This window comes from Macaca mulatta, chromosome 10 (genome assembly GCF_049350105.2).
Source record: "Macaca mulatta isolate MMU2019108-1 chromosome 10, T2T-MMU8v2.0, whole genome shotgun sequence".
NCBI lineage: Eukaryota > Metazoa > Chordata > Mammalia > Primates > Cercopithecidae > Macaca > Macaca mulatta.
In genome coordinates this window covers 19076166-19092417 of record NC_133415.1, presented here as the reverse complement: position 1 = coordinate 19092417, position 16252 = coordinate 19076166, and the positions used below count along the sequence as shown (strand labels likewise).

At 43.5% G+C, this 16252-nt stretch overlaps 1 protein-coding gene across 3 annotated transcripts in view; it reads right to left on the bottom strand.

Annotated features, from left to right (window-relative positions):
- Positions 1–1080: 1080 nt before the first annotated feature.
- The window catches only part of BPIFC (BPI fold containing family C), a 61439-nt gene continuing 46267 nt past the window's right edge, over positions 1081–16252 (bottom strand). For all 3 annotated transcript variants that reach the window (XM_001112428.4, XM_077949874.1, XM_077949873.1), the window contains 4 exons: positions 6646–6688; positions 4342–4405; positions 3159–3235; positions 1081–1654 (listed from right to left, as the gene is read on the bottom strand). In XM_001112428.4, coding sequence (XP_001112428.1) covers positions 1532–1654; positions 3159–3235; positions 4342–4405; positions 6646–6688 — 307 coding nt within the window. In that variant the 3' untranslated portion in view covers positions 1081–1531. The remainder of the gene's footprint in view (positions 1655–3158; positions 3236–4341; positions 4406–6645; positions 6689–16252) is intronic.

Below are 16252 nucleotides of genomic sequence, written 5' to 3'. Positions count from 1 at the left end.
AGAACTCCTCAGTCTAGCATCCTTTGATCATCAAGACCTCTTTAATCATGCTTTTATACGCCATGTTTCTTGTTCATAGTGGTAAGTGAGCCTCTTGTTCATAGTGGTAAGTGAGCTTTAAGTGATTTCAGTTTCGAGTTCTGCCTCATGTCAACAACTGCAACTTTGGGATTAGAAAGACTTGCAAGATTCTATTTCTATCTGTGCCATTTACTGGCTTGGTGTGATTAACCCTTCTTATCTCTGTTTCATCATGTCTAAAATGGGATCATACTTCTTTCTTGAGTAGAAGGCTAAATGAAGTGACACCAGAGGAGTAATCAGCACAGGGTTTGGCACACGGCAAGCACTCTGTAAACAGCTCTCCTTCCATTCCCCCACTAGACTGTAAGTGCTGCAAAAAAAAAAACAGTATGTAGTTTACATTCATTTATCGCATTACCTACACTGGTTCCGGTCTTCTTCTCTTCTGCCCCAATTTCTCCCCACTGATTAGGTGCTCTGACACATTGATATCATTCTCAATTATGAATTGTCTGAGTTTAGTACTCCACACTGCCATTTCACTGAATCTGTGATGGGTGAAAAATCCTAAAGCTTGAAGTGATGCAACTTTTAGAGTTTCCTGTGGTTACCCTGTTTCTTGGAAAGATTTCAGACGTAAAGAATTCTCTTTTAAAATCAAGCCTTGACGTCTGTGCAACCTTAGGTCTCTTCCCTTTTCTATTTTTTATTTTATTTTATTGAGACGGAGTCTCACTCTGTCGCCAGGCTGGAGTGCACTGGCACCATCTTGGCTCACTGCAAACTCCACCTCCCAGGTTCCAGCGATTCTCCTGCCTCAGCCTCCCAAGTAGCTGGGACTACAGGTTCGTGCCACCACTCCCAGCTAATTTTTGTACTTTTAGTAGAGCTAGGTTTCACCATGTTGGCCAGGATAGTCTCGACCTCTTGACCCCTGATCCACCCATTTTGGCCTCCCAAAGTGCTGAGATTACAGGCATGACCTACTGTGGCTGGCCTCTTATTTCATTTTTTAAAAATTCAGGGCAGGACATTTCTCAAATAAAAAAACCAAGATTGAAGTTGATAGAAAACAATTTTAATTAAACACAGAAGACAGTAACAGTGAATATAAAACATGAAATCCAATATGCAGGTAGGGGAAAACCCCTAGAGGGCCTAAGGGATCTCCACTGAGAATGACCAATACAAATACAGACTTAAGAGTTTCTTACCCACCTGGTCAGAAGTACATGCCTAGCTCTTGTTCCTAGAATCTTTCTTGCCCCAAACAAACATAAACACAAGCACACGCGGCATGCATACACTCACATTCATACACCTCTATTTAGCCCTTTAACACATTCTGCCTTATTCTGGGTTCCTGAAGGCTTGAGAAAGAAAACCTTCTACCTAAGCAATTCACAAGGGCTTTACAATTCCAGTGTATACTGTCTTCCCCTTCTGGGTTTACAGTAGTTGTGGGGTTAAGGACCATTTACTTCCGGGGTGAATTGCAAACTGGCAATCAAGGGGCTGACTTCCCCCTCCACTGTCCACTTATCAGGTTCAGACCTTCCCAACCATGGAAACTTGGCTGCTGCTTTGAGGATGTTTCATACTTCAGGTCGGTGGAAATCAAAAGGAAACCCTGGAAAGGATATGACAATGAAGATAACATCAAACCTTGGGCATGTCTGGGTTTGTCTGAGGAGTGAGGAACAGCTGGTTTCTTTTTTTATTATTTTAATTTTTGAGATGGAGTCCCAAAGGCTGTCACCCAGGCTGGAGTGCAGTGGTGTAATCTCGCAAGCTCCGCCTCATGGGTTCAAGTGATTCTCTGCCTCTTGGGTTCAAGTGATTCTTAGTCTCCTGAGCAGCTGGGACTAGAGGCGTATGCCACCACACCCAGCTAATTTTTGTATTTTTAGTAGGACAAGGTTTCACCATTTTGGCTAGGCTGGTCTCGAACTCCTGACCTTAAGTGATCCGCCCACCTCAGCCTCCCAAAGTGCTGGGATTACACACGTGAGCCACCATGCCCGACTGAGAGATGGTTTCTTTACCAGGTCCTACAGAGGCAGGGCCTCCTCTACCCTTGCCCTGCTTTGTGAACGCCCCAGACAAAGGAAAGGCCATGTTGGAGTACTGTCACCTGATGTGACTTAGCCATTGTAGAAGCAGTGGGGGAGAAACAGGGAGATGGGAGAGCATATGGGGTAGTGTAGGGCAGCGGTCCCCAGCCTTATTGACACCAGCAACCGGTTTCATGGAAGACACTTTTTCCACTGACTGGGATTGGTGGATGGTTTCAGGATGAAACTGTTCCACCTCAGATCATCAGGCATTAGTTAGATTCTCAGAAGGAGCGTGCAACCTAGACCCCCTCACACACACAGTTCACTATAGGGTTTGTGCTCCCATGAGAATCTAATGCTGCTGCTGATCTAATAGGAGGCGGAGCTCAGGCAGTAATGCTCCCTCGTCGGCGGCTCACCTCTAGCTGTGCAGCCAAGTTCCTAACAGGCCACACACCCAGACAGGTCCTAGGCCTGGGTGTTGGGGACCCCTGGACTGTACAGGATTGGAGAATTCCTTTAGAAACATATTTCCACCTCCCCAAACAAACAACAATGACAAAAAGAAAGAAAGAAAGAAAAAAAGGTATTCTGAAGTGAGTTCATAATAATTAGCCAGAAAACAATTCGATTCCTGAATTCAGAGGGGTGTCTTTGGTTCAGGGGAAAGTCATCTGACTGCGAGAATCAGAAGAGCCAGTCCTGTCCCAGCCATGCTCCTTTCCAGCTGCCTGAGCCACTTCTCTGTGAGTCCTACTTTCCTCATCTGTAAAATGGGAGTAATAATCCCAGCCTCACACATCGTCTTGTGGAATAAATAAAATAAAGTGTGCTAAAGGGCATCTTCTTGTACTGTGGATTTGGCTGCTAAGTGGAATTGATCTTGGTCTGATTTTTAAACTCAACTGTAAATACTTTCTGTTAATTGTAATTTAAGAGCTAAACATGTTTATAAAATTCCTTGGTCTGGGAAAAAGCAAAGCAGGACAAAAACAACAACAACAAGCAAAACAGGAGGAGGCTTAGTCTACTATAAAAAGAAATGAGTCAGTTAAGAGGTGAGATTTGCATTCTTACCTCAAGAACTTCAATATCTGAATTGACGAATGAGATTTTGTGCGGATTGGGCAGAGGAAATCCTTGCTGCAATTTTGCTAAAATATAGAACAAGACATAAAATAATTGGGCACAAGCACAGAGGTTTTAGCAAGCTTTTTAGTAAGAGACTGACTGACACCTTTTTTTTTTTTTTTTTTTTTAAGATGGAGTTTTGCTCTTGTTGCCCAGGCTGGAATGTAATGGCATGATCTTGGCTCACTGCAACCTCCGCCTCCCAGGTTCAGGCGATTCTCCTGCCTCAGCCTTCTGAGTAGCTGAGATTACAGATGCCCACCACCATGCCTGGCTAAGATTTTTGTATTTTTAGTAGAGATGGGGTTTCACCATGTCGGCCAGGCTGGTCTCGAACTCCTGACCACAGGTAATCTGCCTGCCTTGGCCTCCCAGAGTTCTGGGATTATAGGCATGAGCCACCACGCCCAGCATGGATAGCTTTTTAATAATTGATCTTTTCATTCTCCCTGGTTCCACATTTGCATCTCTCTGATATGTCCCTAGAATTTTCCTGGAAGAATTGCTCATTAATCCGTGATTAATAAAAAATGCACTTACAATTATGTTCATTTGGACAGTAGAGAAATGCTGTCCATTTTTAGCCTGCCCAATGTGTATTTTGAAAATACCCAATTAGTGGGTTTTGAGAACATTTTGGTGTCTAATATAAAAAATATTTTAACTGGGCCAGACCCCAGATACTGCAGTTTATGAACAACTGCTATGCAAGGAGAAGGCCCAGGATTATCATTCTTGAAAACTGTGTCTATCCAGTTAGTGGTCCTTGCATAAGACCCACAGAGATATCCCGTAGGGAAAATAATCTCATTTCTGGTTGACTGGAAGGAGATTCTCTTTACTGCCTAAGGAGCATGGTTTCAATCTTCTTAACTCAACCAGTGTTAGCCGATCTTGCTGAGTTTGCAAATAGAATTGCTAACAGGGCTTGGATCTAGAATAACTAATTGTGCAACCACGTCATTGATGGTACAAACTTTGCAAATTCTGACGCTGGCCTGGATTCATGATAACATGATAGAAGTACAAGCTTCAGGGTGAAAAGTCCCAAACAATCCCCAGTGCAGCTGATGCAGATGTTAGATGTTAGCCGATGTTACAGTCATATTGTTTACCAATAATCCCTTACCATTGGCCAGTGGGAGCACTCCAAAGTGAAGAATAGAGGACAGAATATTTTCAAACCTCAAGACCTAAAATAAAAGAGGAAATAGAATCAGTTGCCAGATTGGGCTTTTTTGTTTTTTTACTCTGTTACCCAGGCTAGAGTGCAGTAGGATCTTCTCAGAGGGATATACTAGCTTTGTAGAAAATCATATTTCAGGGTTTTCTAACTTTTTCCCTCTTGAAGATGGACACTTCTGCTTCCCTCTGCACTGGATTTTGGTGATACAAATTCAGAGGGACTACAAGGTGTCAGCAAACGTGGCAGCTCAGATATCTACCAAGACAATCAAGAACAAGTATTAGATTTCCCAATTAGCAATCTTCCCTTACTTACTGAGAGTCTCAGCCACAGGAGTTCCCTTGCATTACATCATGCTCCAAAGCTAATGCCATCCCCAGAACACCCAATTTATCTTTTTCTTTAAATTAATTTTTTTTTTTTTTTTGAGATGGAGGCTCACTCTCGCCCAGGATGGAGTGCAGTGGGTATGTCTGTATCACCAGAGTGAAAATGGGCAGTGGGAATTCACTTTTGCAGTTTGACCTCAGAGTTTATGTATGAAACTATTATGCTACACTGCCTCTTGACATAAAAATGACAATAACTGAAATAATTATTGTAAATATGAAAACACAGAAGTGACAATAACTGAAATAGTTACCGCAAATATGAAAATAGTGACCACTGTTTCTTTAATGCCTACTATGTAGTCAATGTGCTAAGTGCATTTCATGTATAATCTCAGCTAATACTTTCAACAACCCCAAGGTTGGGCCGGGCGTGGTGGCTCACGCCTGTTATCCCAGCACTTTGAGAGGCTGAGGCGGGCAGATCACTTGAGGTCAGGAATTTGAGACCATCCTGGCTAACATGGTGAAACCCCATCTCTACTAAAAATATAAAAAAATTAGCCGAGCGTGATGGCGGGTGCCTGTAGTCCCAGCTACTCGGGAGGTTGAGGCAGGAGAATGGCATGAACCCGGAAGGCAGAGCTTGCAGTGAGTGGAGATTGTGCCACTGCACTCCAGCCTGGGTGACTGAGCAAGACTCCATCTCAAAAAAAAAAAAACAAAAACAAAAACAAAAAAAACCCCAAGGTTGTAATTTCAGCTCCATACCTACTCACACTGCCTATTCCAATTTCTTTTTCTCTATAGTATTTTTTAGTAAAAACTATATTTGTTTGTTTTCTGCTACTCTCAGCCTGTCACGCACACATAAGCACAATCACACACACTCTGGAACAGGGTTTCCCAATAGTGGCACTCTTGACGTTTTGGGATGGATCATTCTTTGTTGTTGGGAGCTGTCTTGTGCACTGTGAGATGTTTAGCAGCATCCCTGGCCTCTACCCACCAAGTGTCATTAGCATCTCTCCTTCCATCCCAGGATGTGACAGCCAAAAATGTCTTCAGACATTGCCAAATGTTCCTAGCTGAGAATCACTAGTTGAGAACCACTGCTTTAGAATGTAAGTGCCTTGAGGGTAGATATTTTATCTGTTTTGTCTAGAACAGTTCCAGGCTCAATAAGTATTTGTAAGTAAATGAATACTGCTAATACTAATAATTAACGTTATGTAGTGCTGCCCATGAACTAGGCAGTATTCTACCCGGGCATTCTGACACCAAAATCCACTTAACTTCTCTCTGATAGTGCCATCCATGGCACTATGAGATAGTGATTTTGCTGATCTTCCTGAAGCTTGAGGGAAGGGGGATTCCAAGTCACATGTTGGGGTGTCCTCTTCCCATCAGAAAGTCATCAGGCTGGGAACCCCCCTCCCACAAAGGTCTCCATACAAGCAGCATTGACCTAATTTTAGGAGATGGGCAGAAAGTGTTCAAAGCGTAAACCTAATCATGGCTTAATAATTTACATATTCCTTTGGGATTCTCGTCTCTAACTGTAGAGGATTATTTTAGTGAGAAAACGGGCATTCCCTGAGAATGCCTTATACATTGTCTTATACATTTTACTAATATGAGCGTTTTACTATATGAGCATTATATAATGTCTCAACAGTCTTTTGAGTTTTTAAAAAAGTATTTCTGCGTAAATAAAAGTAAACTGTAGAGTTCCTCTCTTGAATGGTTAATGAGCTCAATTGATGAGTAGCTGCATACAGAATTTCAAAGTCAAGTCCTACAATTATGCAGAAATCAAGGACTCCGAGGCAGAGAAAACAATTAACTCGGTATTATATATAGTAGGAGAATCCTTGCTCTTCCAGTGTCCGGTAACCCCAAGAACTCAGATTCCTACCTCAATATTGCTGCGATTGGACTCTGGCAAAGCAAGGCGGAATCTAAAAGAAAACAAGAAAAGTTTAAAGGGGGGTAGATTTAAAAACAACAGCCATAGTAGAAAGAAACCAAAAAGTAAAAGGATATTTTCAGCTCAAAAGTCACTGTAAAAAAAAAAACACAAGGCCGAGCATGGTGGCCCACGCCTGTACTTCCAGCACTTTGGGAGGCCAAGGTGGGCAGATCACTTGAGGTCAGGAATTTGAGACCAGCCTGGCCAACATGGTGAAACTCCGACTCTACTAAAAAAAATGTAAAAATTAGCTGGGCATGGTGGCATGCACCTGTAGTCCCAGCTACTTGGAAGGCTGAAGCAGGAGAATTGCTTGAACCCAGGAGGTGGAGGCTACAGTGAGCCAAGATCACACTACTGCACTCTAGCCTGGGTATCAGAGTGAGACCCTGTCAAAAAAAATAATAGACAAAAATAAAACACACACACACAAATAAAATTGGGAAGACATCGAGTTCTATTACATCTTCTACCCCTATATTTTGCTGCTTAAGAAGCAGATCAGGAATAGCTTAGGACTTGGATTTGTAACCAGGGTGGGTTCCCCAAGTGCATTTGCTATACGGGACTTAATTTTGGCAACTTGGAATGTAGAACAATCTTAAGAAACAGTTTTCAGGTCTTCTGGCTCTGAACTCAGCCTTGTCACTTCCCTGAGCCCTTGTAATCCCAATCTACTTGATGCTAAATCCTGTGACCAGTCTAGGCCACACCCCTCAGAAAGCCACATTACTCACACCATTTTTTTAGCTGTTCAATCGTTGCACATAAGGGAAGTATTAGCTAAGAAAGCTATCTGATGTGAAAGGTACAGTGTAATTGTTAGTAACCCCATTTCTGCCTCTTTTTAACTCTGTAGATTTACTTAATCTCTCTGGATCTTAATTTTCTCAACTATGAAATATGAATAAGAATATGTGAAATGACTATAGTTAATAATAATATATTGTATAGTTTCAAATAGCTAGAGGGAAGATAGAACACCTTCAACACAAATAAATAACAAATTGTTTGAGATAATAGACACGCTAATTGCCTTGATCTGATCACTATACATATTGATACATATTGAAACATCACTAGGTACTCCATGAATATGTAAAATTATGACATGTCCATTAAACAATACAATTAAAAAAGAACAATACCTGCCTCACAGGGCTGTAGTGAAAATTGAATGAAATGATGCACATAAGATGCCTAGAACTGTGCCTGGCATATCCTTATCACTCTAAATATGAGCCACTTTTATTAGGAAGAGAAATGCTAACAGTTAGAACAGCACACAATGTCCTTGATGTTCTTTTTCAAATATCAACAGAGCACTTGCTGTAGGTCCAAGTAGAAGGGAGTCCTCCCCCCTGACCCCTCTCCCAGCTTGGTAAGGCTGAGTGACAGCGTGTCCTGTTGCTTGATATTTTATGGGAATTTTCATAAGAAAACTCAAGGCCAACGTTGTCTGTTTCCCAGTTTTGCCAAGAGCTGATCCATAAGTAGTCCTCCCAATATACACACTTGATTTTTCTATGCAATAATAATAGTACTATTAAGAAATAGTAATGAATAGAAAAGACTCCTTCATTTTGCAGATGTTTGAGAAACTGAGGGTCAAAGAGGAGAAATATTAATGGCAGATTTGTTACTGGGATTTGGATCTCTTGATGCCCATCCCGGAGCTCTCTTTTTCATATCTTGCTTTTCTTCTTAGCTTTCTATGGCTCACTTTTGCACAGGTCTAGAGCCCTACTTCTGCATCAGCCTTCTAACAAATCTCCCTGTTTCCACTCTTGACCCTCTCCAATCCATCTTCTATACCATCCCCAGGGGGAGCTATGTTCCAGGCATGTCTGATGGAGACACTCTCCTGATCAAAATTCTTTAATGACTTGTGATAATGTAAGTGTCTTGAGGGTAGAGATTTTATTTGTTTTGTCTAGAACAGTTCCAGGCTCCATAAGTATTCGTAAGTAAATGAATGCTGTTAATACTAATTAACATTATGTAGTGCTGCAATAAAGTCCAAGTCACTTATATGGCACATGAGCCTTCCTATACCTTGGCTCCCAGTTGCTTCTCTGCTCTCATCTCTTCATTCTCTACTTTGAATTTTATCCTCATTAACTCTGAACTGCTCAGTGCTATGCTGTTTTATTCATCAGGTGCCATATAGACCTGAGGTTTAAAAAAAGGTATTGGCTTCAAAACATATACCAAAAAATCCTGAAAAATTATCATCAGTACATGCCTACAAAAGGTAACATTATGGCCATGAGTCACGCAACTCAACCCCATCATAGTTAAATATAATTTATATTTAATGTGAACTATATTTGAATAAATGCAATATATCTTCTGCTGGAGTCTCCATTCATTAGAGGGACTAGGCCAAAGAAGATCTTAACAACTGTGGGTATTTCTGTGCACATTTTATGATATTTCTGTCCTCTGTGCCTTTGCACATGATGTTCTCTTTTTATGGACTTCCCCCTTTCCCTTTCTCTTTGACCAGGTAACTTTTTTTTTTTTTTTTTGACAGAGTCTCGCTCTGTCAACCAGGCTGGAATGCGGTGGTGCAATCTCAGCTCACTGCAGCCTCTGCCTCCTGGGCTCAGGCTCAGGCAATCGCAATCCTCCTGCCTCAGCCTCCCAGGTAGCTTTGACTACAGTTGTGTGCCACCATGCGTGGCTAATTTTTGTATTTTTTGTAGAGACAAGGTTTCACCATGTTGCCTGGGCTGGTCTTGAACTCCTGGACTCAAGTGACTCTCCCACCTCATCCTCCCAAAGTGCTGGGATTACAGGCATGAGCCACCACTCCTGGCCCTGGGTGAACTCTTTTTAATTCTTAAGATTTAACTCAGGGTTACCTCCTCTAAGAATCTTTCTGGGCCGGGCACGGTGGCTCAAGCCTGTAATCCCAGCACTTTGGGAGGCCGAGGTGGGTGGATCACGAGGTCAGGAGATCGAGACCATCCTGGCTAACACAGTGAAACCCCGTCTCTACTAAAAATACAAAAAAATTAGCTGGGCGTGGTGGCGGACGCCTGTAGTCCCAGCTACTCTGGAGGCTGAGGCAGGAGAATGGCGTGAACCCAGGAGGCGGAGCTTGCAGTGAGCCGAGATTGTGCCACTGCACTCCAGCCTGGGCGACTGAGCAAGACTCCGTCTCAAAAAAGAAAAAAAAAAAAAGAATCTTTCTGTTACTGCATTTAAAAAGCGGATATTCACAGTAGAGATAAGATAGCTCTTGCTCAGCCAGTATCATGTTTGTATCAATTAGGCTTTGAGATTGCTTCAGAGTGATAACTGAGAATCAAAAAGAGAGACAGGTCTGGCAAAGAACAGAAAGACTATCAGTGGCATGGAGGCTCAAACTGATTGCCTTGGAAAATGAGCACCAGAATCTGTAGGGCATCCTTGAGGGCAGTTCTGAGGAAATGTGAGGGGACTCCTCTCTCTGGTTACACCACCTTTTATCATGGGCAAACCTATTCCAGTTTAGAAATTAGCCTACACCTGTGAGTTTCCTTTCATTTCTTTCATCCCAAGTCCAAGCCATGCCTGGCCACCCCAAGACCGCCTGCTATGGGTGAGCTTGTCAGGGATTTTCTTTGAACCAGGCTATCCTTTCCTCCTATGGACATATTAATTCTGTCTCTTTCCTAGTTCTCTAGGCACACTTATCATTTTTGAGTACTGATGAACGATTTTCACTGAATGCAGAGAAAGAGGCAGAGCAAAGAGTAAACTCTCCCAGCACCCTGGGAGGCCAAGGCGGGCAGATCACTTGAGCCCGGGAGTTCAAGACCAGCCTGAGAAACATGGCAAAACCCCAGCTAAATTTTTTTTAAAAAGTTAGTCAGGCCAGGTGTTGCATGCCTGTTGTCCCAGTTACTCAGAAGGCTGAGGTGGGAGGATTGCTTGAGCCTGAAAGGCCGAGGTTGCAGTGAGCCGAGATCACACCACTGCACTTCAGACTGGATGACAGTGTGAGACCCTATCCCCCCCCCAAAAAAAAAGGCAAACTGTCCTTGCCCCTGGCACTGAAAAACAGGGAAGCTCAACTCAGGCCACCAGGTGGCATCCAATTCCAGTCCTTTGACCTTTTAACCTCTGCCAGGTCCCTAAGCTATTACTTGAAGCCCTGCTATTGGGAACTGATTGTTACTGCAGAACCATGGAGTCACTGGGGAGGAAGGGAGCTCAAATAGCCCTACTTTGCAGACATGTAAAAGTGTAGCCGGCCCGGTGCAGTGGCTCGCACCTATAATCCCAGCACTCTGGAAGTCTGAGGCAGGGGGATGACTTCAGCTCAGGAGTTCAAGACCACCTTGAGCAAGATGATGAAACCCCATCTCTACAAAAAAATTTAAAAAATTAGCCCACTGTGCTGGTGTGAGCCTGTAGTCCCAGCTGCTTGCGGGCTGAGGCAGGAGAATTGTTTGAGCCCACGAGGTTGAGGCTGCAGTGATCCATATTTGCATCACTGCACTCCAGCCTGGGTGACAAAGTGAGACCCTCTCTCAAAAAACAAACAAACAAAAGCGTAGTCTATTTTTACTGTGCGCCATAAATATGTACAACTGCTATGTGTCTATTAAAACACAAAACTTTAAAAAGTTTTATAGAAGATTTATTGCCCGGATTGAAACCAGAGCTAAAGTGCAAACTCTTAAGCATGGCGAAGGCCCTTCATGATCTGGGTGAATATAGGAAATATGACCTAATGGTAACCAAGTGTCAAGGTTAAGCGTCAAGATCAAGTGCCACAGCGCTCACAGTGTTATTCCTCCAACTCTGTGTCCACGGCAGACGTTGAAAATCAATCCCACCACTCAGTACCCTTTGAACTTTTGTTTATGTCTTTGCCCCCTGACTCTGAACTCCGTAAGAGTAGAGATCCAGTCTTAATTATCTTTGTATTCTCAGGATTGAGAACTTGGTACATTTAGGCATTTAATGTTCACTTATTCATGGATTGAGTCATCCAGCAAATATTTATTATGTGTCAGTACTGGGACAGGTGCTAGAAATAGCAGCATTGTGAGCAAAACTAGACACAACCACTGTTCTCATGAAGCTTACAACCTAGTGGGGTGGCAGTCATTAATCAAATCATCCCACTAATTAAGGTTTAATTACAACTGAGATAAATGCTCTTAAGGAAATAAACAATTTCATGAAGTCAAAAGACAAAGAGGAACTTGATCTCATTTGGTAGATGTAGGAAGGTTTCCAGGGGAGGGCTGCTTGAGCGGAAATATGAAGGATGAGTAAGATTCAAAAGGCAAAATGGGGAAGGGAGTGGGGAGGGTTCCAGAGAGGGTTGCAAAAGTCCCAAGAAGGGAAATGATAGCTGGGAGAGCACAGCAGGGCACTGCGAGAGGCAGACGAGATTGACCAGGCTCAGAGCCTCTGGTTGTGTTACGATTTTCATCTTTATCCTCAGAGCAAGAAATCCAATGAAGGTTTTTTAAGAAAGGAGATGATGTCTGTGTTTTGTAAAGATCATTCTGGCTGCAGTATGGAGAAAAGATCAGCAGGCCAAGGGGCTACCCAGGTGCTCATTCTGTGCTCAGGAAAAGTGCAAGGCAATGTGAAAAATTTAACCTCTATCTATGATTATGAGGGATGGCGAGAAGTCATTTGTAGGAGGTGATTAGAGAACAACACAAAGCAACGTATACTCAGGTGCTTCTTCATAAGTTTATACACCACAGAGACTTGCTGCAGAGGCTCTAAAAAGGGTGTGAAGCCGGGCTCGGTGGCTCACGCCTGTAATCCCAGGACTTTGGGAGGCTGAGACGGGCGGATCACCTGCAGTCAGGAGTTTGAGACCAGCCTGGCCAACATGGAAAAACCCCGTCTCTACTAAAAATACAAAAATGAGTCAGGCATGGTGGCGCATGCCTGTAATCCCAGCTACTCGGGAGGCAGAGGCAGGAGAATTGCTTGAACCTGGGAGGTGGCGGTTGCAGTGAGCCGAGATCACACCACTGCACTCCAGTCTGGGTGACAGAGCAAGACTCCATTTCAAAAAAAAAGTGCAAAAAGATGAAGAAACCAGTGTAGGTTAGAGTTGTGTGTAGGTGTGTGTAAGCGTGCATGTGTGTGTGATATGAGGCATATCATGGGGGGAAAACAAGTTTCCCTTTGAGAGAAGACTCTGTAGACCTCTCTGGCATGCCCCTTGTCACCCAGTAGTGTTTCTCCCACCAGGCTGTGGACCTGGAAAATAGAAACCATTGTCCTTCTGTGTTAAAAACAGTGCAGAGCACATAATAGGTGCTCAGTAAATTCTTACTGGATGGATATGTGGATAAATGAGCAGACGAAGGACATGGGTTGGGGAGTGTTTGTTGGAATTGGGGTCCCTTTGAAGGTGAGCCAGTCTAAAGCAGAATGTTCATTTTAGTGAGCTGAGGAAGATAAGGTTGGCTGGCTTGAGAAGCAGGACCAGCTGATGAAGAGCTTGAAAACCTCAGGCTGTGGATTTAATCCGATGATGAAAAGTTTTAAGGGGAAGAATGTGTTGAACCCATTCCACCATTAAAGTACCCTCTTGATGAGTAAGAGTTATCCAATGTTTGAATTTCATTGTTTCCTGCAGCCTGGAAATTCTGGAAGAAGCTTCCATTTGGGATTTCCTCCTCTGACAGGGGCTACCCCACTGTGGTATTCTTCTGCCATGGCTTCAAGAGTAGCTTAGAGGAAGGGTGGAGCTGGGGGTCAACCCAGGTGCCAAGTCTGAGCTCCAATGGCTTGTTCATCATTGGGAAATGTTTATCTGCCCAAGCTTGAGGAGTATAGTTAGGTAGTGATTCCATCTGCTTGTAGTCAGTTATATTTGCATTCTCGGACTATATTGCTTGGGAGGAGTTGTAGGGTGTGTGTGTGTGTGTGTGGTGTGCATGTGTGTTGATGGTGGAGTTCAATTTGGAATGTCCAAAGCCTCAATCAATGCAATGTCAAAAAACAAAAACAAAAAACCTCCTAGGTTATAAATGGTTCAACAATAACGTACATCTGATTGCCTTGAGCTTTGCATGGGATTAAGAGGGTTAGAATTAAGTCATCTGGATGAAGACCAAGGGAACGTGTCATTTAACTTGGCCTCTGAAGTAATCTAAAACATGTCTACTATGTGGGCCAAACTGTACTGAGGTTGCCTCCAAAGAGAAGTATGTTTGGAATAACTCTCAATTGTAGATGCAGCAGTGAGTCTGGTTTAAAACTCCACAGCTTTAAAAACCATCCTGACTTGTCATGTCTCTTGGGATCAATTTCTCCCGGTTATTTGGTCAAAATTTGATTTTAGAATGGGGAAAGAGAATGGAATACTAGTACTACTAGGAACAAATATTTCTTGATCAATGACTATATGCTGACTGTTGTGCTAAGTGATTTACATACATTATCTCATCCACCCATACAACAACCTATGGAGGGGTGTTCTGTTTTGCTGATGAGGAAACTGATACTTAAAGAGGCTAAGTAACTTGCCTGAGGTCACACAGGTAGCAAGTGGAAGAGGTAGAATTCAAATCCAGATATGCCTGACTCCAGACACTGTGCTTTTTTTTTTTTTTTTTTTTTTTTTTTTTTGACAGAGTATCGCTCTGTCGCCCAAGCTGGAGTGCAGTGGCGCAATCTCCGCTCCCTGCAAGCACCGCCTCCCGGGTTCACGGCATTCTCCTGCCTCAGCCTCCTGAGTAGCTGGGACTATAGGGGCGTGTCACTACACCGGGCTAATGTTTTTGTATTTTTATTAGAGACGGGGTTTCACCCGTCACCATTGGCCAGGCTGGTCTCAAACTCCTGACCTCATGATCCACCTGCCTCTGCCTCCCAAAATGCTGGGATTACAGGCGTGAGCCACCGCGCCTGGCCGAGACTGTGCTCTTAACTAGACATGCTCAAAGAGCTCAAGTGTGTTATTAGAATTCCTAGTTTTTTACTTTCTTTACCATTTTCTCCCCTTGATTCCTTGATATAATGAGAAAAGTGCTGTGTATTTTTTTCGATTTCAGGATAACCAGTTCGAGTATTTTCTCTTTCTTTTATCAATGCTGAATATTGAAAAAGGGCATGCTGCCTGTTTCAATTTAGCGTGACTCCATGCTCGTGGGTTTCCTCTTTCAGGCAAGGGTATTTATTTCCTGAATCTTAAGTCTTCTTTTCTTTCTTTCTTCTTTTTTTTTTTTTGAGACACAGTTTTGCTCTTGTCACCCAGGCTGGAGTGCAATGGCATGATCTCGGCTCACTGCAACCTCTGCTTCCTGAGTTCAAGCGATTCAACTGCCTCAGCCTCCCGAGTAGCTGGGATTACAGGCATGCACCACCGCGCCCAGCTAATTTTTGTATTATTAGTAGAGACAGGGTTTCATCATGTTGGCCAGGCTGGTGTTGAACTCCTGACCTCAGGTGATCCACCTGCCTCGGCCTCCCAAAGTGCTGAAATTATAGGCGTGGGTCACTGCACTTGGCCTTCAGTCTTATTTTTTTTCTTTCTCTCTTTTCTTTTCTTTTTCTTTTTGAGATGATGTCCCACTCTGTCACCCAGGCCGGAGTGCAGTGGCGTGATCTCGGCTCACTACAAGCTCTGCCTTCCGGGTTCACACCGTTCTCCTGCCTCAGCCTCCTGAGTAGCTGGGACTACAGGTGCCTGCCACCATGCCCGCCTAATTTTCTTTTTGTATTTTTAGTAGATACAGGGTTTCACCATGTTAACCAGGATGGTCTCGATCTCCTGACCTTGTGATTCCCCACCTCGGCCTCCCAAAGTGCCGGGATTACAGGCATGAGCCACCGTACCTGGCCTTAAGTCCTATTTTCTAAGTCGTAGCTCTTCACTACATCAAAGGCAGTATACTGTGGTAAGTAAATACTCACGGTTTTCAAAGTGGACTCACCCAGGTTCAAGTTCTGGCTCAGCCATTCAGTAGCTCTGTGACCTTGAGTAAGTTATTTAATCTCTACAAACTGTAAAGTGGGGATAATAGTACCTACCTCTAGGACCATTCATTTAATCAACTGACATTTATTGAGCACTGTGTCAGGCCCTGGAGACACAGAGTTGGAAGATTTAAATGAAATAATACAAGTGTTGGGCTTGGCACGGGGCCTAGTAGACGATAAAGACCCAATAATAAAGAATGGTCATGAATTATGAAAAAAAAGACTATTTCTCCAATAGTCATGAATTATGCAAAAAAAGACTATTTCTCTCTTAGTGCTCCATGGGCAGGATACAGGGGAGTGAGGCGTGTTCTGAATCGGGGGACTCTGGAAATGATCTGCTACCACTGAGCACCTCCTTGTCCTGGCTGAGGCTAGCTCTAAATTTGAAATCATAGTCAAAGCCAACAGCTAAGAAATAGTCATTTTTTGGCCGGGCGCGGTGGCTCAAGCCTGTAATCCCAGCACTTTGGGAGGCCGAGACGGGCGGATCACGAGGTCAGGAGATCGAGACCATCCTGGCTAACACGGTGAAACCCCGTCTCCACTAAAAATACAAAAAACTAGCTGGGCAAGGTGGTGGGCGCCTGTAGTC